The following is a 22,722-nucleotide window of genomic DNA, read 5'->3' on the forward strand; positions in this document are numbered from 1 at the left end:
TGAATTCAATGGCACAGAAGTGGCCCCATGCCAAAAGCCAGCAAGCTCATAGCATCCTGGGCAGACTCAATGAGCCGTCTGGTTAAACCTTGAGAAGATGAGGTTCTCCACATCAATGCTGAAGGGGAGTGGTTCCGTCAGGAAAGGGGAGCTATGGACGCATCGCCTGCCTAGCTGCCTTTCATTGACTCACATTACGATTCCATTTCCTGGGCATCATGTCTGTGTTCTTCATAGACAGCGACAGCCCATATCCTCTTGCCCTTGGCTTTGCTCAGCTTATCCCAGCCAGCATGAGGGCTGTGTGTGGGGGTGTGCATGAGTGTGTGGGTGTCACCCCCCGGATCCATTCTTTTCTGGGAGCTGAGAAGCGGACCGGAGCACTCACCGTCCGCAGGTTTCTCAAGTGTGTGTAATGAGAAAACATCACAGGAAGGGGGAGGGCGCTAAGGAGAAAAGGGAAGTCTAGGGTTGAAATGTCTTGACAAGGCAATCACTGTGCTCACTTCGTGACCAGGCAGAGAGCTGTCCAAGACGACAGCCAGATGTCGGAGCGCCGGGAAACCGAGAAAGAAAACAGGTGGCCAGAGCAGAGCCCGGTGCGGTGGGGTAAGGCGGCTCCCTTCATTCTCTGACTCTCAAATGTGCCTTGTCACTCGGCTAGCTATTCCTGCTCCTGTTGCTTCTGCTGGAAGCTCATGCTGCAGATCAAGGAGCACCTGGGGGTGGGAAGTGGACATCTCTGAATGAAGGCACCCAACAGGGAGGCGGGCACTGAGCTCATGGGCAGTGCGTTGAAAGGTCTGAATTAGCCCCAGGGATTAGCCACCTTGCCCTGGGAGCAGGCTGAGCCCCTCTCGCAAGTCTGTGTATGTGAATATTAGAAGCCACTTTGGAATTACTACAGAGGCTTGGATGCATGCGGTCGTCCACACGGGGAACCAGGGGTCCCTGGATCCTAGGGAGACACTTTGCTGGCAGTCACTTATCTCAGATCCCTTGGCCACCAAGTGCAGAGCTGGTGGCCAACCTGGGGGACAGGTGTCTTTGGGGACCACAGCCTTCCCTTCCCTGTGTTGTCTGAGCACGATGACTGATTGCATTCCCCCCAAACGGCAGGGATCTCAACATCCAAGCTCATCCGAGGGACACCCATAGATCAGCAGCACCTGCATGGCCCTGGGTCTTTGATCTGACCTAGCCTGACAGATGGAACCGGCGTCTCTGTAGAACTTTGTGTTTATAGAAAGGGGAAGAAAGCCGGGTCTGGGGAAAACTGAAAGAAGAAGGGAAAGTGGGTAGTCTGTGGACAAAAAATAGCCAAGTGACATCTCAGTTTTCAGTCATATGAAACAAAACCCCAGGCAAATCCACAGAGCAGGACGGAAGAACGGGGAGTGTTGGCTTCATGGAGGTAGGGGTCCTCTTCTGGGGGGAATGAGAATGACCCAGTTCAGGAAAAGGTGAAGTTTGAGCATTCCGGATACGTTGCATTTTGAGTCGTACATTTTAAGGGGTGAGCTCTATACTGTGTGAATTTCACCTCCGTTCTAAAAAATCAAGGCAAAAATTAAGTAAACGGACCATGAGAGTTCCTGAACCTCAGTTTCTCACCCAGTTGCATGAGGATACTAGGAATGGCCTCCTAGGATGAGTGTGAGGGAGAAACTAGGAGCCAAGTGGAACGTGCCTACGCATGGTCAGCCCAGGCTGTGGAGAAATCACAGCACTGATTACTTCACGCTGCCGCCGAGTTATCCACTGTTGGCCAGGAGCCCCGCGTTGTGACTAACCAGCTAATTCAAACAGTAACCCTTCTGGATCATCTTGCACGCCGCTGTTGGGTATGATAATGTCACTATTTGGTGTATTTCGGTGGTGGTTTTTTTTTTTTTTTCCTAAGTCAAGTTTACAGAAGTTTATGCTTTTGCTCCATCATGATGAGAGGTGAGCAGAGTTCAGTTTAGAGGAAGCGGAATGGGGAACTGTCCAGCTAAGGGCGTATTTCCATGCAGATTCCTTCCGATGGGGGGATGGGTTGTGCATCTGCAGGCACCTGCTTTATGTACAGCCCCAAAGCTGATGCTGCAGGAGGCTTGAAAAAGGTGGAGGAAAGCAGATTCCAGAAGCTTACCAGGGATGAGTGGAATGGGGACCCTCCCTGCCTTGCTGTACTGTCCCACCCCCTCCTCATTAAGGGTGGCTCTGCTCAAAGATTGCAGGTGAGAAAAGCAGGGCAGAGACAAGACAGGAATAGCAAAGGGGAATGATAGAGTCAGCCCAGACGGAGGAAGGGTCCTTCCCAGGATCCTCTCAGGTGCATCATGGAGGCCCCCCACCCCATGCCAAGAACACCGGACAAGACCCAGAGAAGGGCTGGGTGGAGCAGGGTTTAGCTTGCAGATGCAGGAAGCTGGGAACTTCCCCCATAGCACTGGAGTATAAGGTGTGTGGGAGGCAGGGACATTGGGGGAAGGTCTGGTCCATGGTTTTCATTTCCTCTTTTAGAGCAAGGATGGTGCCGTAGGAGGGAGTGGGCTTGCAGAGGTTAGGAGGCAGGAACCCAAGGCTGGATGCCACTCCCCAGGGGCACTCTGGTACAGCTGTGCACACCTGGCTTGGGGAGCTGGCTGGACTCTGCATCATTGGGCTCCAGCCTAGGAAGCTGGTGCAGGGACAGGGGAGAAGAGGCTGTAGCTTCTGAACTAGCCAGCTGACCCTCAATAGACAGGGAACTCATCACTGCAGAGGGTGCGTGGGAAAGGAGGCAGGGGTGAGGAAATGGAGAGAATCAGCCTCACAGCTCTGAGGTCTGTAGGGCAGGGATCAGTAAGGTAAGGGATCTTATAGGTCTTACAGAGGGCAGACAAGGCCCTCGTCTGGGACGAGGCTGGACATCAAGGAAGGGAGGAGCTGAAATGTGCTGGACTGGCCATGTACAGGAGGGAGATGCTGGGTCCTGGTGGGAGCTGAGCTTCAGGGGAGTCTGGGGGAAGAAGAAGTGAGTCTGTGAAGACGGGCGCCAGCTTGGAGGTGAGGACATGCAAGTCCACAGGGTGAGTGTTGGGGGTGTGGTGGCTGGATCTCCAAAAAGGAGACACTGGAAAGAATGAAATAGGGAAGGAATTGGTGATGGAGATGGAGATGTCTACGAGGGAGGAGGAAGGGAGGAGAAGAGGAGAGAGAAGGAAGGAAGAAAGGAAGGAAGGGGAGAGGGAAGAAATTTGTGTCCGTTTGTTCGGTCGGCCCCCAGGAAGGTACCACACCAAGAACAAAGAGACAGTGTTGCGACCGATCGACTCCATAAACCCAAGGACACTGCAGAGAGCATGACTGTGCATGGTCAAAGGAGAGAGGAAGGAACCTCCAAGAGAAGGGAAGGCTTTGAAAGGGTGAAGTCATGGGGAACACAGAGAGATGAACAGCAGAGAGAGTCAGCGGCTGAGAGGAAGAGAAGCGTGTAGAGACGGAAGACCGCATTACAGATCACAACAACAACAACAACGGAAAAGCAAACACCAGCAAAAATCCCACCAGGGCGACGGTGGGCAGAGCCCAAGATGCCACCCCAAACCCACGCAGACCATCACATGTTCTTTGTCGAGGGCCGCTGGACGCGAACAGAGCCCTTTGCTTTTGTACTTCCGTGTTGAAAAAGTTTTTAATAGCCTTTTTTTTAAAGAGCAGTTTTAGATTTATAGAAAAATTTAAGAGGGAAGTACAGGGGATTCCTACATACGTGCTTCCCCGTTCACCCAGTCTCCACGCTTATTAATATTGGGCATTAGTGGGGCACATCCGCTATCACTAATGGGCCAATATTGATCCACTCTTATTGATTAAAGCCCACAGTTTACATTAGAGTCACTCTTGGTGAGGGACATTCTATGGGTTTGGACAGATAAACAGTGACGCATACTCACCATCATAGAAACATACAGAGTAGTTTCACTGCCCTAAAAAAATCCCCTGTGCCCTGCCTGCTCATCTGTCCCTCCCCCAAACCCTGGTAATGACTGATTTTTTTTTTTCTGTCTCCATATTTTTTCCTTTTCCAGAATGTGGTAGAATCTGAACCTTCCCAGACGTAGCATTTCAGACTGGCCTCTTTCACTTAGCAAATGTATTTTAACATCCCCTATGCCTCTCAGTGCACTTACCCCTTTTTATTTTCCTCTTTTTTTTTTAACATATCCTTTTTGATTGTTGTGAAATTCAAGTTTTTTTAAAAAAAGAGGAAAAAAATCTAAAAAAAAAAAAAAAAGCTGTTATTACCATCATGGAAACCTGAGCTATCATTCCTTTTTCTCCCCCCAAAAATCCATCCTAAAAACCTTCAGAGCATGTGTCAACCATATTCATATTAAAATTTCTTAAATAAAAATGTAAAATTTTTAATTATACGAACAAAATAAAAGAGAATCAAAACAATGAGAAAATAATCAAACTGGGTATACTATTCCCCCAAAAGCATCTTAAAGTCACTGTTATGTGTCCGCCATGACTTCAAGGCTCATCTGAACCATGAGCCAAGCTTGACAGAAGGCAGACGGGCCAATCTGAGGGGTAGATTTGCAGGGCAGCGGTAGTATAAATCCACGTTGTAGGATCTTCTTGCAAGCCATCCGTCTCAGGACGCTGATCCTGGAGAAAAGAGAAGTCAGCGGTGGCTTCCTGTTTTGGACCTCTTGTGGGCTCTGGTGTAGGTGGACTGGAATCTCAGTCTCTGACAAATGAAGGCTTAACCTGGGAAAGGGCTTGGTGAGCTTGTGCTCCACCCCTGACCCTGGCTAGAGAGGGAGGGTCATGTCCAGGAGGCCAGGTGTGTGGAGCCCGAGCCAGATTCACAGATCCAGCAGCCTGGGAGCAACCCTGCCTGACCGTGTCCACTGTTCTTTCATGGACAATTTGTTCATAAAGGGGCTGCCGATCCTAGACTTGGCCATACATCTTAGGAAGTGGATCTTGGTACCTGTGGTAGATGGGCTAATGTCCCCAGAGATGTCCATATCCTGATCCCCGTGTGGTGGACAGAATAGTGGCCCCAGAGACATCCTCCCCCAGGTTACAGACAGGAATGAAGCCACAGCTTGTGGGCAATTTTCCCCAGTGGCACAGAGTACAACAGTGAGGATTGGAGCCCCATGTCCACGCTAAAGGACAGGCCCTCGGTTCTGCTCCACCCTGAATCTGGTTGTAACCTACAGACCCTCTGCAGCCAGCAGTGACCCCCCAGCTGGCCAGGTCAGTAGGCTGACCATCAGGCTTTGGGTAGTCCTGCACTCCCCAAAGAAACCTTGCTGGGGCCCCCTTGCCAAGAATCCCCATGCGAGCCTATTTCCTCAAAGTGTGACTGTTTGTCCCTGCAGGTTTTCCTCACCCTTTGGGCAACCCCGTGCGACTCCTGGCCATAACCATCCTGTTCTTCATGCTGCTTGACCCAGTGTTCCTCCAGACTCTGGAGCAGCAGGGTAAGCGTGTGAACCTGTTTGACCCTTCTCAGCCTGTCTCATTCCTACGTCCTGTGCGTCTGGGGACACATCCTGATGCTTGAGTCCAATTGCATTTCATCTTCGTACTCATTGGTCAGCCAAGTGGCACAATCCAGGATCACCAGATACTAAAGTGTTTTCTTGCTCCTGCTCTGGAAGACCCTTCCTACTCCAGGCTTATGACGAGGTCATCGACCGTAGCTGCAAACTGTAGGTCATCAGCCCCAGGTCTGGGCAACGGGATGTGGAGGGTCTCGCCCTGGCAGGGACTAGTAAACATCTTGACTTAAACAGGTGGACAGAGGATACAAGGTGAGGCCACACACACTCAAGTCCCACCCCTTGGCAAAGGCAACGTCAACTGACCAGGAGCAGAGAGACCATGTGGCTGAGAGTTTCAGTAGACAAATGGACAATGGGCAGAGCATCCTTAAGAAAAGAACTCTGGCCCATGACCTGCAGCAACCCGCCCAAGGGACCAGCCCTCATCTATGGGGACCAGCCCTCAGAGCCAGCCTGCTGTCTGCACGTTAGATGTGGAAAAAGCCAGATATCCATCCCCATGACAACCCAAGGAGCTAAAGATTCCTTCTGGAACAACAGGCCCCCAGTGGCCAGCACTTGATCCATAACCAATGGCTTCCCTACGTTTTGACCCCAGTTCCTATATAGGACCAACTAGAGAAAGCCAGATATGGTCCCCTAACCAGTCCCATGGGATGCCCTACTTGTAGTGACCACCTGCATCCCCACACCCACAGCCTCTGCTCAGGACGCAGCTGAATGTTCCCTTTTGCCCACTGTGAAACTTGCCCACTCCCCTGTCTGCCCTTGGTCTCTGACAAATGCTAGTGGTGGTGGCCGCCTTCCTTACTGTGGCCAGCTCTGAGTAAACAGCCTCTGTTGCTCTCAGTTGGTAGGTCTTGGCTTACTGGCATGAAAAGCATCTTAACATGGAGAAAAGGCACGGAGGTCCAGGTAGGAAGAAGAGATCCATAAGGGGAAGTTTCCATGCATGTGTCAATGCCCTGGGGCCACCTGTGTGGATAGGGGAAGGGACACCATGTCCCAGTCTTGATCTTTGCTTGCAAGACATGGGATGGGTCAGCAGGCAGCGGGTAGAGGCAGGAAACATGTAATTTCTGAAACTGGTGGTCCTTTCTTTCAGATCTTCCAACTGCGGAAAGGGTCCCACGTCTAAATATGAGGTTTGATTCTTGGAGAATGAAACTGAGTTGGGACTGTGAAGAAAACACTACCTACCTCGAATGTGTGATGATTCACAAGGAGAATGGACCAATCAACATAATAGTAAGAAAGATTCATTATGGACAATTGCTGTCCTTTACAAACCTCTCGTCACCTTAGAAACAAGGCAGCAACTGGTGGAAACAGAGAGCATGTGTGTGACCGTGGGACACGTCTAGGAGACATGCTTCTGGGTGCACCAGGGAAGTTAAGTTCTGGCCTGTGTCCAAGAGGTACACCCTGATTCCCCGGGGAACCGGGGAACTCCTTGGAAAATGTCTTATCCCAAAAGGAAAGGGCATTCAGGCCTCCTGGGGGAGGAGCCCCAGCCCAAAACTCTTACGAGATTAGCCCTGGTACAGGCTGCAGGGCAGGACCCTCAGAGATGCTCAACCACCCAAGGAAGGTGAAATGAGGCTTGTGGAATGGGGCTCCACTGCATTACAGGTAGATTCCAATCGGGCACACAAATGCTCCAGAATTTCCAGCGGTCACTTTCAGGGAGATGAAATAGCCAACGACAGTAATCAGGGGAAAGACAAATGGCTTATTCTGTGACTTTCAGTCTTCTGTACCCCTTCAAGGGGTGTTGCTTAGGGGATCTGCCCTCCTACCAACAGAAACAGCAGTCTTTTGCTCAATTGGTCCACCGAAAGTCATCCATATGGCCGACTTAATCCTGAGAAAGAAAGAGTTGGTCACCCGTATTCCATGAAAACAAAGTTACTGAATAGATACAATGAAAACAAATAGATACATGAAATAGATGATACATGATACAATAGATGATACAAAGAGATACATGAAATGAAAACAAAGAGATACATGAAAACAAACTGAATAGATACAATGTAAACATGAAGGCTGTGGGAGAAAGGGGTATGAGATAAGACAAGAAAACGGAAAAACGTAAGCGTGTGCATTAAGCTCCACAATGCTTAAAGTGATGAGAGATCTCGATGCTCAGAGCAGTGGTCCTCGGGTTAGCCTCACCCGAGAGCTTTGTTACAAATGCAGAATCCCCCACCGACAAGGTGCTGAACCAGAATCATTTTGACAAGATCCCTGGGAACTGAGGGCACACTAAAAGGGGACCTCTATTCTGACCTCCCAAACACTGGAGACTAGACCACCAAGTCGAGGTGCTGCCTTCATGTGGGCAGGCTGACATCCACCCACCGAGAATGTCCATGGGTGGTGGTGCCATCTCGGGGTCAGTGGAAGAGCGAACAACACGGAGAGGAGAAGAAGAAAAGAGTTTCCTAATGTACTGGCTGGTTGCATCTTTTTAGCCCCGGGAGAAAGAATGTCACTGCGAGTTTTCGGATTATTCTCTCCATGATGGAGTCAAGCTTATGGTTAAAGTAAATAGCACCCAAAGACCGATTCCAGAAACACTGGTCTACGCTAACTCAGGTAGGGAAAACATCGCAGTGACCCTTTTGAACATCACTAGCTTCAAGGTAGAGACCTTCCCTTTATTTCTCTTCAGTATTATTGAGATACACTTGACGCATAGGTATTATATATATTTAAGGTATATAACTTAAAGCTTTGATAGATATACATGTTGAGAAATAATTACTGCAATTAAGCTATTATCCCTCCCTTCAGCCCTGGAAAACACCATTTCCTCTCTGTGTTGATGCATCTGCCATGTGCTGGCTATTGTGAATAATATTGTGATGAACATGAGGGTACATCTATCTTTTGGGGATCCAGATTTCATTTCCTTTGGAAATACACCCAGAAGTAGGATTGCTGGGTCATATAGGAGTTCTGTGGTCAGTATTTAAAGAAATGTCCGTATTTCCCACAGTGGCCACACCAACGTACAATCCCTACGACACTGCACAAGGGTTCTCTTCTATCCACATCCTCACGAGTATTCATCTTTTTTTTTTTTCTTTTTAATAGTCATTAAGTGACTATTAAAAGTGTGTGAGGTGATAGCTCAGTGTGGGTTTTATTTGCATTTCTTTGATGATGAGTGAAGTTGAGCATCTTTCTGGGTAGCTGTTGGCCATTTGTACATATCCTCCTGAAAAATGTCTATTCAGGTCCTCTGCTTGTTCAGTTTAAGTTTTGTTTTGTTTTCTGTTTTTTTTGTTTTTGGGAGGCTTTGGGCTTTTTTGCTTTTGAATTGTTTGAGGTCCTTATCTATTTTAGGTATTAACCTTTTATCAGATAGAGATTACAGATATTTTCTCCCACTCCATAGGTTACCTTGTCTCTCTGCTGATTGTTTCCTTCTCTGAGCTGAAGATTTACAGTTTGATGGAATCGCAGTTGTCAGTTTTTGGTTTTGATGCCTGCGCTCTTGGTGTCATATCCAAAAAATCTTTGCCCAGACCAATGGCAAGAATCTTTTTCCCTATGTTTTCTTCCAGATGTTTTATGGTTTCAGGTTCTGCGTTTAAGTCTTTAATTCATTTTGACTTGATTTCCATACACAGTGAGATAAGGATCCCTTTTCATTCTTCTGCTTGTGGATGTCCATTTTTCCCATCCCCATTTCGTGAAGAGAGAATCCTTCCTCCATTGTCTGATCTTGGGACTCTCGTTGACCATAGGTCTGTGGATTGACTTCTGGACTCTCTGAGGTCCCATTGATCTGTGTGTCTATCTTTAGGCCACTGCCATACTGTTTTGAGGACTATAGCTTTGCAATGCATTTTGAGATCAGGAAATGTGACGCTTCTAGCTTTGTCCTTCTTGTTCAAGAGTGCTTTGGATCTTTGAAGTCTGTGGTTGAATTTTAGGGTTCTCTTTCTATTTCTGTAAAGAACGCCATTGGATTTTTTTTTTAAATTTCCTTTCAGCATAACAGTGTTCATTGTTTTTGCACCACACCCAGTGCTCCATGCAACACGTGCCCTCACTAATATCCATCACCTTGTTCCCCCAACCTCCCACCCCCGCCCCTTCTAGATCCTCAGGTTCTTTTTCAGAGTCCATAGTCTCTCATGGTTCACCTCCCCTTCCAATTTCCCTCAACTCCCTTCTCCTCTCCATCTCCCCATGTCCTGCCATTGGGATTTTGATAGGGATTGAGTTGATCGACAGATCACTTTGGGTAGTATAGACCTCTTATCATCATTAGTTATTTCAATTCACAACCATGGGAGCTCTTTCCATTTATCTGTGTGTTCTTAAATCTCTTTCATCAATGTCTTATAATATTCATCAACATAACTTTATAATATTCAATTTACCTCCTTGGTTAAGTTTATTCCCAAGTATTTTATCCTTTTGGTTGCTATTATGAATGGGATTATTTCATTTTTTAAAATTTTATTTTTAAGTACTCTATACACTCATCGTAGGTCTTGAAGTCACAACCCCAGGATCAAGAGCTTCATGTTCTACTGACTGAGCCGGCCCGGTGGCCCCGGATTATTTTTTTAATTCCTTTCTTGAATAGGTCATTGTTAGTGTATACAAATGCCACTGATTTTTGCATGTTGATTTTATATCCTGCAACTTCATTACATTTATTTATTAGCTATAACAATGTCCTTTGTTTGGTCTTTAAGTTTTTCTACACATATGGTCCTGGTATCATCAAACGGAGATAAGCTTACTTTTTTTTTTTTAATTTGGATACTTTTATTTCTTTTTCTTGTCTAATTGTTCTGGCTAGGACTTCCCATACTATGCTAAATAGAAGTGGTGAGGGTGCCTACCTTGGCCTTGTTTCTTACCTTACAAGGTAAGCACTCAGTTGTGTTTTTTCCCCCTATTGAGTGCGGTTTTTAGCCATGGGCTGTCCATATTTGTCCTTTATGGGGTTGAGGTAACTCGCATGTATACCTATTTTATGGAGAGTTTTTATCATGAACGGACGCTGAATTTCATCAAAGACATTGTGTGTAGCTACTGAGATGGCTCTGTGATGTTTTCTTTCATTCTATTAAAATGGTGCCACACAGCGATTGATTTCCATATGTTGAAGCATCTTTGCATGTGGGGATGAATCTACTCGGTTACAACGTGCAATCCTTTTAACGTGCCATTGGATTTGCTTGTTAGTATTGTGTTAACGATTTTTTACATTTATGTTTATTAGGATATTGGGATGTGATTTTCTTTTCTCATCTCTTTGGGTTTTGGTATCATGGTGATCCTGCCCTCATAAAATGAATTTGGAAGTGCTGCGTCTTCTTCTATTTTTTGGAAGAGTTTAAGAAGGATTGAGGGGAGGCGGGTGCTTGGGTGGTACAGTCAGTTGAGCATCTGACTCTTGGTTTCTTTTTTTTTTTTTTTAATTTTTTAAAATATTTTATTTATTTGACAGAGAGATCACAAGTAGGCAGAGAGGCAGGCAGAGAGAGAGAGAGAAGCAGGCTCCCTGCTGAGCAGAGAGCCTGATGCAGGGCTCAATCTCAAGACCCTGAGATCATGACCTAGGCAGAAGGCAGAGGCTTAACCCACTGAGCCACCCAGGCGCCTCTGACTCTTTGTTTCTGCTCAGGTCCTGATCTCAGTTCATGTGATTGAACTCTGCATTGGCCTCTGTGCTCAGAGGGAAATCTGTTCGGGATTCTCTCTCCCTCTCCCTCTGCTCCTCCCACTCATGCTCTCTCTCTCTCTCTCAAATAAATCAATTGATCTTTTTTTAAAAAAAAAAGAAGGGTTGGAATTAATTATTCTTTGGATGTTTGGTAGACATTCCAACGATGAAACCATGTGGTCCATTTCCCACAAATCATTTTGTTTTTATGTCTTCTCAGGTGGGAATGGCACAGCTGCCCAGAATTTCTCCTGCTTTATCTACAATGCAAACTTCATGAACTGCAGTTGGACAAAGGGTCGAGCTGCCCCTGATGATGTCCAATATTTTTTGTATATAAGAGACTCAAAGTAAGTGTTGAGCTCAGGTAGACAATCCCGAGTACGGGCCGGGAGGAAGCCCAGAATGTTCTCTGAACTGTTTCGAATTTTATAGAAAAAGAAGGGAAATAGAGTGTCCTCATTACATAGAAGACTGGAGAACCCACGTGGGATGTCACCTGGAAGACCTCTCGGGATTAACTAGCTACAATTACTTCCTGGTGAATGGTACCAGCCAAAGGACGGGGATCCAGTTCTTTGATTCGGTTCTGTCCTGGAAGAAAATCGGTAAGAGCCACGTCCTGTGGTGTAAACAGATGCTTAACCAAAGAGAGTTGTGAACCAAAGAGAGTTTGTGGGGAAGTCTGGAAGAATGGAAATTTTTTCTTTCACGGTTCTGGAGGCTAGAGACCCAGAATCAAGGTGTTAGCATGGTTGCCTCCTTCTGCAAGGAGGCCAACCCATCCTTTTAGTCTGGATTAAACCGGGTGATAAGAAGTGGTTCCCCCCAGGAGAAGCAAGAGTCTTCCAATGCCCCCATAGCCTCCAAGTCCTGGCTCTGGTACCAGAACAGCCCAGACAGGAAGGTGTTTTGCCTGCAGTGAAGCCCCTTGAGGACCAAAGGGAGGGTGTTCAGACCAGGAGATGGAGGTTAACTCTGACCCTTTTGTGGATCTCCCCCATGGGTAGCACACACAGCCTTCTCTTGCTGTTCTGGGAGACACCATTGGCAAACGGATGCCAACTCTCCAGTAAATCTTCTTCACAGGCCACTGCCAACCCCCACTCTGCACCTCCAGGTCACCTGTTGATGGAGCTGCAGGTGTGTGTTCCCAGCCAGGTAGCAGCTGTGCCTCTCAGGGTCTGGATTTCCTGCTCCTTGCTGCAAGACAAATGTCCTGCATTTGGCCCTGACTCAGCCACCCTCGCCCTGAGGCAATCCCCATTTTGTCTTTTTCCCTCCCCATGCTTCTAACCTTTTTATTTAACTCAGGAAATCCCAATATTATTTCAAACTCAATCCTGTGCCATTGTGACTTGCAGTAAGAAACTGCATGTTTGGTCTCTGTCCTTTCAAGCACACAACGGCCACAACCCTAGGAATTTCCCCGGGAGGAGAGCAGTGGGTGTGCCTTTTGTTATGTTAAGGAGTTGACAGCTGAAAAGCCCCGGAAGGTGGGGGTTGGTTGCCAGGGGAACCAACTAGGTGATTAAAGGATTGGAATTTTCAGTCCCCTCCTTTGACCTCCTAGACCAGGACTGGAAAGGAGCTGGTGGCTGATTTCAGTCCCCAATGGGGAATGATTTAATCAATCGTGTTTACATAACGAAGCCTCCCTAAAATCCCAAAAGGATGGGGTTTGGACATGGGTTTGGTGGACGTGTGGAGGTTTGGGAAGAGAGGTACCCCTGACGAGGCCCTTCCCCACACCTGGCCCCACGCTTACTTTTTCTGGCTGTTCCTGAATTATTTCAGGATTTATAATAAACCCATGATCTAGTGAGTGACATGTTTCCTTGGGCTCTGTGAGTCGCTCTAGCAGATTAATAGAACCCGAGGAGGAGGTCCTGAGAACCTCCGATCTGCAGCTGGTGGGTCAGAACCATGGGTGACAACCTGGATTTGTGACTGGCATCTGACCTAGGGGGTGAAGGGCAATCTTGTAGGGCTGAGTCTTGGGAGATCTGACACCATGGCCAGGTAGATAGGTCAGAATTGAGTTGAATTGTAGGACACCCCACCAGTTGTCTGAGAATAGCTTGATGGTGGGAAGGGGGACCCCACGCATCAGAACTGGGTGCAGAGCCCTACATGCACATCACAAAATGAGCACACAACTGTCCTCTGTGCACCCGCTGAAACTGCACACATCCCAGTGGTCTTCTTCCCCAAGAGGTAACACTCAGACCCACACAGACTCTGGCCTCTGGGTGACACTTGGGAACTGCCTGCAGAACTGGGTCTGACCTCCGTGGCCCAGCAGATGCCCGCTGGTTCAGGGGAGTGTCCTGGGATCTCATTACAGAAATATATAGCCCACCCAACAATATCAGCGTGCTCTGCAATGAGTCCCACTGCCTGATCCATTGGGAAAAGCCCAAGACCCGATTCAAGCTGTCCAACATGGAGTTCAAATACCAGCTGGACATCCAGAGAAAGGTGAGTGGACTGTGCCCCAAGCAGGACCCTGTGCCTCAAGGAACAGAGGGCAGCAGCCCCTGTGACTCACGGTGAGGGCCCAGGTCATGGGAGATGGGCAGGGCTAGGTGATCCATGGGGAGGAGCACAGAGGTGGCTGTGTGGACAGGATGCCCTGGGCGTGAGGGTCACCACCACGGCCAATCCAAGAGGGGTGGCCTCACTCCCAGCTGGATTCTGCAAGCCTTCAGAGGGCGCTGGAGAAGGCAGATGCGGAACAGAGAGGATTTTCTGCTACTCGTCCGCTCAGACCCCACCTGGAGAAGGGGGTGTTCTCTACCACATCCACACGGACCCAGTGTAGACAAGGGGGGGCCTCACTCCACATCCATCTGGACCCAGTGTAGATAAGGGGGAGCCTCTGCTCCAAGTCCAACTGGACCCAGTGTAGACAAGGGGGACTTTCTGCTCCAAGTCCAACTGGACCCAGTGTAGACAGGGAGACTCTCTGCTCCACATCCACCTGGACCCAGTGTAGACAAGGGGAACCCTCTGCTCCACACGCACACGGACCCAGTGTAGACAAGACGGAGCCTGTGCTCCACACGCACATGGACCCAGTGTAGACAGGGGGACCCTGTGGTCCACGTCCACTTGGACCCTTAACTGGACCCATTAGTAGCTAGGGTTCAAGGACAAGGCATGATCAGGGCCATCCTCGGTGGCCAAGTCCATACCCCCATCTGCGTGACTTGAGGAGAAGAATGTACAGAGGGAGCTCAGCCCTTCCCCTGGCCCCAACTCTTGGGGTTACCCCGTGACTACACTCAAAGGGGACAATGAACGGATCCTGTAAAAATCTTCAAAATGGAGAAAAGTAAACCTAGGTCTATTTTTTTTTTTTTTCTAGAGCAATAAGGAAAACAGCGAGAATCAACCGGTGAGTTAAGACTCTGACCCAAAATACCATCCCGTCGTGTAACGGTCCAATGTTACTCAAGTGGACATGTGGGCAGGACGGGGTGGGCAATGAGTGAGAGGGTGGCCATTCCCCAGAGGGCAGTCCTTTCAGTGATGTAGGGACGCTCCCAATGGTCCCGCTCTGGGGGAAGGGCTCATCTGGGCACACCTGCCCTGTCCCATTAGTTGAAATTAGTGACCTCCCACCATGTGCATCTATGTTGGTCAAGAAAATACTCCTTTGAGTTTGAAGGAGATTGTTTCTTCCTTCAAAACGCCTCTAGCAGAAGATCATCCAAGCCCTTTATGGTGGCGTGTCCTAAGTCCCGGCACTACGGTGACCTCAGTGTCCTCCGCCATCCAGTTGGGGGCTTTTACTCAGTTAACGTCCTTCCTGGGATGTTACCCATCGGTAGCTCTGCTCCTGTCCCGTGGACCTCCTGAATGTTTTTTGCATCTGTGTTGATGAGCACCCCAGGAGGGATCCCGTGGTGAATGGGGGACTTGCCCATGATGCTGTTTCACACCGTGAGGACACGGTTCTTCTTGTCCTCTTTCCACGGTGCATGTTCCACACCTGGATCAGGAAAGCGTGCTTGAACACTGTCATCCACCCCGGTGGTGGGAACAGACATCCCAGCCCCTCTATTCAGAAGGCGGGACACCCCTCTCTCAAACTTTTTCTTTTGTCCAAAGATTGAGGTGCCTGGTAATTGGGAGAATAGCTACAACTTCCCAAGTCCGGAGCCCAGACCCAAGCATACTGTGAAAATAAGGACCTCGGACGCACGGATCCAGAAGTGGGGTGCCTGGAGCCAGCCCATTGAGTTTGGTATATGTCCTGGGTGCGCCCCTCCGTCCATCTCTGAGCCCTTCCCATTCTTGTCCCCATCCCAGTCCCTGTCACCGTACCCATCCCCAACTCAGTCCCCATCCCATCCTTGTCCCTGTCACCACCCCCAGAGACTCCCTGATGGAGGAATTCCCATCCACGGGTCTCCACGGGGCTCTGTTTCTTCAAAGAATGGACAACCCACCCAGCCTCCCGAAGGGGCTGCCTCAGCTAGTAAAGATGAATCACTCCTGGTCCCCATCAACCGTGTTCACGTCATGATCCCAGTCAGGGGAACACGGACATCCACGTTGGGCATGTTTTCTCCTCATCAGGAGGGAGCTATTCATTCCAGGGAACTCGATTACCAACGCCTTCCGCCATTTTCCTCCCTATAACCTTGAAGGGTTGGCAAGAATTTAATGGTTTGGACCCAAAGCCAATAGAGTCCTCAAGAAATCTGCATTTCCACACTACCTCTTCTTCCCGAATATTTTCAAAGTGTTTCAGTAAGCATTTGATGCATGCAATTTTGTGGGTTGTTTTTATTTTTTTTTTCCTGGTCCAAAAGCAAATGAAAAAAATAAATAAGGGCTGGTATAAAATGTATGTGAAATGGTCATCCAGAGGTAAAACATAAGTTCAAAAAGATGAGACAGTGGCTTCTTAACTATGACTCCAAAATGAGGAACAGCAAAATTAAAAAAAAAAAATTAGGTCAATGGGCATTCATCAAAACGAAAAACTTTTGTATTACCTGGAATGAGCACGTTTTAAGTGAAATTGTTATTATTATTATTATTATTTTGTAAGAGGGCACATTTCCTCTGTTAATATGGAAAAGTCTCAAGACGCCATTCAATTTGGTTATGGCCATCCTCATAGGACTGGGTTTATTTATTTTTTTTTTTTAAGATATCACTTATTTTTTTGAGAGAGAACCAGAAAGGGAACACAAGCGGGGGGAGTGGGAGGGGGAGAAGCAGGGAGCCCGATGTGGAGCTCGATCCCAGGACCCCGGGATCATGACCAGAGCCGAAGGCAGACGCTTAAGTGACTGAGCCCCCCAGGCACTCCCAAGGGAACGGGTTTTTCAATCTTTAAAAATCGTAACATAAGATGTGCCCTGTTACAAAAACAACCAGTTGTAAAAAGTGCCCATTCCAGATGGTAAGCAACCCAGAAGGTCTACTACTAATTGTGAGGCAATTTTGTTCAAACCCTATGCCTGGAAATGGGTGTTTTGGGGTGGGGTCCATTGTTAATTCATTTATTTATTTTTACTTTTTTTGTTTTTACTGATTTATGTTTGGGTCCATTTTTACATCGGGTCGTCGTGCCGCACGAGCACGTTACCGTTGGGAGGGTCGTGAGGCTGCTTTGCCTCGGGGAAGGCTCTGTGGGACGGGTTCCGGATGGGCACGTGGGGGTGGATTCCCCTTCTGCTCTGAGCCTTTCTGGGAAGCCACGAGCTGGCGAGGGAAGGAGCCCGCCGTGACCTGACCGTCCACCCAAAGGGGTACGTGGTGTGTCCCCCTCTGTCTGCAGGCTCCGAGGAAACCGCACCCAGCCTCGTGCCCATCTACGCGCTGGTGGTCCTGGGGACCCTCATCACGGTCCTGACCCTCGGCTGCCTTTTGAAAAGGTAAACCCCGCTGACGGGTTGGCGTCATCCTTGCACACAGGAGAGACGGACAAGGTGCTCGTTCGGAGGGAGCTCAGGGAACCCACTGTTGTGACGGCCCTCCGGGGAGGTGTAGCTGGCAGCCGACGGGGCCTTGCCCTGACCCTCGAGGGGCAGCCCCGGACGCACGTTCTCTGATGCTTCCAGGCCCCTGGGCCGTGCTGAGCCCACCCGTTTGGCCCTGTCCCTCCAGCTGGACGTGGACCCCCACTGAGCTCAGCTGTGCTCACGGACGGGTTGCATTCACCCTCATGGAAAGGACCTTCCTCTTTCTGGAACGTCTCCCCACAACCCCTCGTCCAGCCCCGCATGTCCCCCCATCAGACTTGCGGAGTCCTAGGGCCCCGCCTAAGCCTACTCCTCCTACACCCTGTCGGGACCCAGGAGGTGTCCTCCGGAGCCCACCCCTCGATGCCCCTGACCCGGCTCGAGCGTCCTGGGTGCATTTCCCTCAGCGCTGACACGTAAGCTAACAGCACAGGAATGTAGCCTGAGGACAAGGACAGGACTCTGCCCGGCCTGCTGGACAGGTGCTGACCCAGAGCCAACCTGTTCTCTAGGGAGCCTGGACCTAAGAGCAAAGGGGAACAGGGGCAGCCCCGCAACCCGCTGCCGGAACGGGGACGGGGCGCGTGCTTTACACGAGAACCGTTATCTTCATGAAAAGCTGTTTGAGTTTCCTGTGGCCACAGGGAAAAAAATGACCACAACCAGGAGGTTTGAAACAACAGAAATGAATCATCTCCCAGGTCTGGAGACCAGAAGTCTGAGATCCGGGTAGGGCAGGACTGTGTTCGGTCCTGAGGCTCCAGGGGAGGGTCCTTCCTCCTCTTCCAGCTTCTGGGGCTCCAGGCGTCCCTGGGCTGGTGGCCATGTCCTTCCCATCTCTGCCTCCGTCCTCATATGGCTTCTCCTCTGCGTCTCGGTCTCCCCTTCCATGTCTTGCAAGGACACCTGTCATTGGATTCAGGGCCACCCTGATCAGGATGAGCTTATGCTCCCTTGATTACAATGGCAAAGACCTCATCTCCCCACAGGGTCCCGTTTCCAGATTCTGGGGTTCAGGTCTTGAATATACATTTTGGGGGGACAGTACGGAGCTCAGGAGAAGCACCTTCAATGTCACGGAATCAGGGGTGCTGTCCCTTTGGTAAGAGAGAAAGCAAGTGCCCCTTTGAAAATGCTGCAAGACTCCAAAGTTTGGCAAAAACAAAGTCCGCTGTTTAAGTAAAAACACTAGGAATTGGGGCAAACCCTTAACCCAGCACATAGAAACCTGCCACACTGGAAACCGCTGTTCATGGTTGTGTGGATTTCGGAGGGACACGCGCCTTGTGATCCGTGGGGATCCAGGGCTCCGCAGGCTGCCTGTGAGTGACCACGTCCCCCACTCTTGTCCCTGTACCCAAGTGAGTCAGGGAAGGTTCTAGAAAGATCCTATCCCTGTGCGTTCCTATAGTGTCTCTTGTTGGCTCATGGATCTCAAATTTGGGTTGTCCTGCCGTGACTCTGCCATGGAATTGTTCTCCAGCTCGCGGCCCACAGGCTTCTCCCACCGCAGGCAGGAGGACGCGTCCCTCCTCGCAGCCAGAAGGACGTGTGTCCCCAGGCTCTTCCCCTCACATGCTTCCCGTCTCCCTAGGTTCCTCGCATCCCAGACTTTATTCCCACCGATTCCGCGCATCAAAGACAAGTGGACGGATAGCCATCGGCCCGACCACAAGGTGGGTGAGGCCGGGACAAAGCAGAGAACCAGGACGGGGAGGACACTCCAGCGCGTCTGCCCAAGGGGGACCACGGTGTCCTCACGGGGTGTCGCTGGGATCCCGGTCCTGTTCGCCGGCTGACCTGAAGCCCCAACTCCCCCATCCTCCCTCTCCTCCTCAGGTCATCTGGGAGAACTTCACCTTGGACACGGAAAAAGGTGACAACGAGGAGATCCTCACGGTGCAAGAAGTCACAGTGGCCCCAGCGAGCATGGGAACTGCATAGACGCTTCCGGCCCGGGAACATTCTGGAAGCTGCTTTTTTTTTTAATTATTATTATTGTTGTTTTGAGCAATTATTTATATAGCATTCTTTTTTTTTTTTACTTGAAAAAAATGTGATTTTTTGCAAAGATGCCTGTCGTCAGGACTCACTGAACGCGCTGGGAACCAGCACCGCGATGCACCTGCTTCTCTCCCGGGAAACAGGCAGCTCTTCCTTGCTTTACAGTGGCTCAGATACCCTCCTGGCAGCAGCCGGCAGGGCTGAGACATGGGTCTCCGGCATGTCTGTGGTCCCCATGGGAGCATTGTCCTCCCCTGTTTCTCCGCTAGCACTGAGGGGCCTGAATAGTTTTCTCCCCCGCAAAGTCCCATTTGTCACCTAACATGACACATTCTAAGACTCGAGGAATCAGGGTGTGGACGTCTTTGGGGACATTGTTCCATCCACCACGTGGGGATTGGGACATGGACATATTTGGGACCTGGTTCCGTCCACCACCTGGGAATTGGGATGTGGACATATTTGGGACATGGTTCAGTCCAGCGTATGGAGATCGGGACGTGGACGTCTTTGGGGACACGGTTCTGTCCACCACTTGAGCATTGGGATATGGACATCTTTGGGAACATTTTTCCTTCCACCATGTGGGAATTGGGACATGGACATCTTTGGGACATTTTTCCATCCACCACGTGGAGATTGGGATGTGGACATCTTTGGGGACATTGTTCTGGGGCTTGGGATATGGACGTCTTTGGGACATGGTTCCATCCACCATGTGGGGATCGGGATGTGGGGACACAGTTCCGTCCACCAGACATGGATCAGGACATGGACACCTTCATCAGCAGGCATGGGCAGGGATGGGAGGGGATTTCTCACGAGGATCCCGAGACCAACTCTGCACCTTGACTTTTGAGACACGTGAATATGAAGCCCCGCAGGCCCCCCGCCCCCCCCGCCCACATGAAGATAAGAAGCAGGGAAGGGTCTAATCCAGGTCTTGTTGAGATGAGAAGCAAGCCCACGCAGGGTGTGAACGTGGCCGTGAAGGGCCACAAGGACATATGCAGCGGGGACCTGTGGAAAGTCTTAGACGCCAACGAGAGCATCCGGCGAAAACCACAGCTCACGTGGTGTGGTGTTCATTGATGAGGACTAAGCTCACAGGGAGAGCAGATGTATCTGGAAATATAGATACATATAGATACAGAGACAGGTATATCCGTATAGAAAGATACATACAGAAGAGAGGAAACAATATATGTGGACGGATACACCGAGGGATACGTATTTGGAGAAAAAATGGATGGACATACATACAAAAAATACACGTGCATATGATAGATCGGAAGGAAGTGGCTCAGACGATGGTGGGACTGGTCCGTGTGACACCTGTCGGGCAGGTGGGTGACCTGGAGATGCAGGCGGCAGGTGATAGTCCACACCTGAAGCAGAATTACTTCTCTGAGAAACCGAGCTGTTTGCGTATAAAACCATCACCTGATTGCACGAGGCCCACCACCCTTGAAGTAGACTCTGTTCAAGTTAGTGGCTTGTGGATTTTTTTCTTTTTCTTTCTCTTTTCCTTTTTAATTTTTTCCTTTTTTCTTTTTTTGTCTGTGGATTTTTTTTTTTTTTTGGTCCCACCTGCAAAGCAGCGCTAGGCGAGTGTCTGATCGCATAACAGGGGGCTTGTCCAGGATGAATGGATCATCCTGGAACCCTTTAAAATGGGAGTGCATTGCAATGGGACTTGCAGTGGATGCCCTGGGCATGCCCCAGGTGACACCTGCCATGGCGATGGACCCCTGCTCCCAGTGACAGCTGTGCCTTCTCACGGGCTCCTGTGGGATCAGGCAGGTCTGCCCAGGGTGGGGAATCCTGGCAAAGTTTCAGGGAACAAAATCATATGCCCAGGGTTCTGACAGGATCCCCCCGCTGCTAAACCTGACTTCAGAGGTGTTGGGGCTCCTCTCAGTCTGCTCCACAGTAAATGAAAAGCAAAACAAAGCAAAACCAAAAAAAGGTTGATTTATAGCATTTGCTGTTTTTTTGCTGTAGATCATCTGGGCCAGCCTCCTTGGAGTTACCAGTGGCTTGACATCAGTGCTAAACACTCTCGGATATTCAACGTGGACCCCCCACGGTGTGTATGAGGTGGCCCCCGCTTGTTCCTGCCTCACGGATTCCAACAAGCACTTCCTGCGAGTCCTGTCCATCTGTCCTTCCGTAACATGACGTCCAGGATGCCGGAATCCCTCCTCCCTCCCTTCATCTCTGAGAAACACCATCACCCTCTGATGACGACTCCTGGCACCTGACGTCCTGCCATAGGTGGGGCGTCCCTTCAGACCAAGACTTGTCCTTGGAAAGTAACTGCTGCTCAGAGTCCCCAGGGACCCACCTGGCCTCCAGGATGACAGATGCTAGCCCAATGGAGGCCGTCAGCTGAGGACAGGACCTCTGTGTCCCGGGAGTGTGACTGGCTGCCCAAGAGGCCCACGCAGGAGTGTGAGGGATAAGAGCATGGACGGCCCCAAAGGCGTGCCCCTTACACGTTGAAATTTTGCCCTGGAATAGCCCAGATGGGACCAAAATAGTCTATGCACAGAAAACAACAACAACAAAAAGAGCAGATTTCTGTGAACAACTCTCCTTTGGCAAAATATGGATATAGTAGAATTTAAATCATGTTGTGAAAGAGATATTTTACATTTAGTCTTTCCATTTTCTGTTCCTGCTTTCCTTCTCCATTCTGCCTCCCGTGACGCCCTCCCCACTCACCCGTAACTTCTACAAAACACTGAGCTCCTGCACGAGTAAGCAGAGGTGATATCAGTCATTATCACTTTAGTATGAATTTGCAATCACCTTCCCGGGCTGGTTCTATTTCATTCTCAGGTGTAAAGGCTGATGGTTTTGTGAGGTTTAACGGAATTTAAAATCAGGGGGAAGGGTGCTGGAGAGACTTCTTTTGTTCAGTAGACATTTTCAGTGGCCTTGGAAGAACCCCGTAGGAAAGATGCCCTGGAGAAGTCCTCCACTACAAGACAAGGACAGTGTTGGGACAGCATGAAGCTCTAGGAGAAGCAGTTCCAGGTGCAGAGGGACCCCAGGACCCCACGCCACGCTGGGTCCTGGAAATGCCTCTCCATCTGGATGCTGAGGGAGTCTCATCCCAGCTCAGGAACTGACCCCAGAGGGCACCCAAGAGGACTGGGGTCAGAAGACCCCGTGGGTAGGAGTTCTGTCCCCAAGGTTAGGGTTAGGGTTAGGTCACGCCCCACACCTGGCAGGGGCAGCTGGTTGTGAGGACCAGTGGCAACCTGGGGATCCGATGGAATAGAATGGGGGCAGCGACCAGGACCCAGACATTGGGTTCATCCTTGGAGCCCTTTCTTCTTACAAGGAGGCTGGCTTCTGGGGAGAAAAGTCTCCCTGAAGCATGTGTTACCGAGATGAACAGTCTGGGGTCACACTTGGCTTCCCCGTACTCACACTGTCGAGAACATTAGGGGAAAGGACACACTGGGGTGAA

At 49.7% G+C, this 22,722-nt stretch overlaps 1 protein-coding gene across 7 annotated transcripts; it reads left to right on the plus strand.

Moving 5' to 3' along the window:
* Nucleotides 1-523: 523 nt before the first annotated feature.
* LOC123935126 (granulocyte-macrophage colony-stimulating factor receptor subunit alpha-like) lies at nt 524-21,911 on the plus strand. Of its 7 annotated transcripts, none has more exons than XM_045995597.1 (14): nt 524-609; nt 5,370-5,471; nt 6,661-6,803; nt 8,033-8,156; nt 11,474-11,603; nt 11,689-11,861; nt 13,601-13,734; nt 14,624-14,653; nt 15,370-15,505; nt 15,841-16,014; nt 17,054-17,150; nt 18,832-18,913; nt 19,077-20,728; nt 21,246-21,911. In XM_045995597.1, exons 1-13 carry the CDS (start codon nt 546-548, stop codon nt 19,179-19,181), a joined length of 1,494 nt encoding a protein of 497 aa, XP_045851553.1. In that variant the 5' UTR covers nt 524-545; the 3' UTR covers nt 19,182-20,728; nt 21,246-21,911. The 7 variants fall into 7 exon arrangements, with proteins under 7 accessions (XP_045851553.1, XP_045851554.1, XP_045851556.1 ...); XM_045995598.1 differs by having other exon boundaries at nt 19,077-20,587; XM_045995600.1 differs by lacking the exon at nt 15,841-16,014.
* Nucleotides 21,912-22,722: the final 811 nt, after the last annotated feature.

Source organism: Meles meles, chromosome X (genome assembly GCF_922984935.1).
Source record: "Meles meles chromosome X, mMelMel3.1 paternal haplotype, whole genome shotgun sequence".
NCBI classification, from domain to species: domain Eukaryota; kingdom Metazoa; phylum Chordata; class Mammalia; order Carnivora; family Mustelidae; genus Meles; species Meles meles.

Excerpts from the sequence above, each read along its gene's own strand:
- LOC123935126 (XM_045995597.1), top strand. The coding sequence starts at position 546 with ATGTCGGAGCGCCGGGAAACCGAGAAAGAAAACAGGTGGCCAGAGCAG. Across the intron at positions 11,862-13,600 it reads TCTGTCCTGGAAGAAAATCG|AAATATATAGCCCACCCAAC; the intron begins GTAAGAGCCACG and ends ATCTCATTACAG. Across the intron at positions 16,015-17,053 it reads AATATTTTCAAAGTGTTTCA|GCTCCGAGGAAACCGCACCC; the intron begins GTAAGCATTTGA and ends CTCTGTCTGCAG.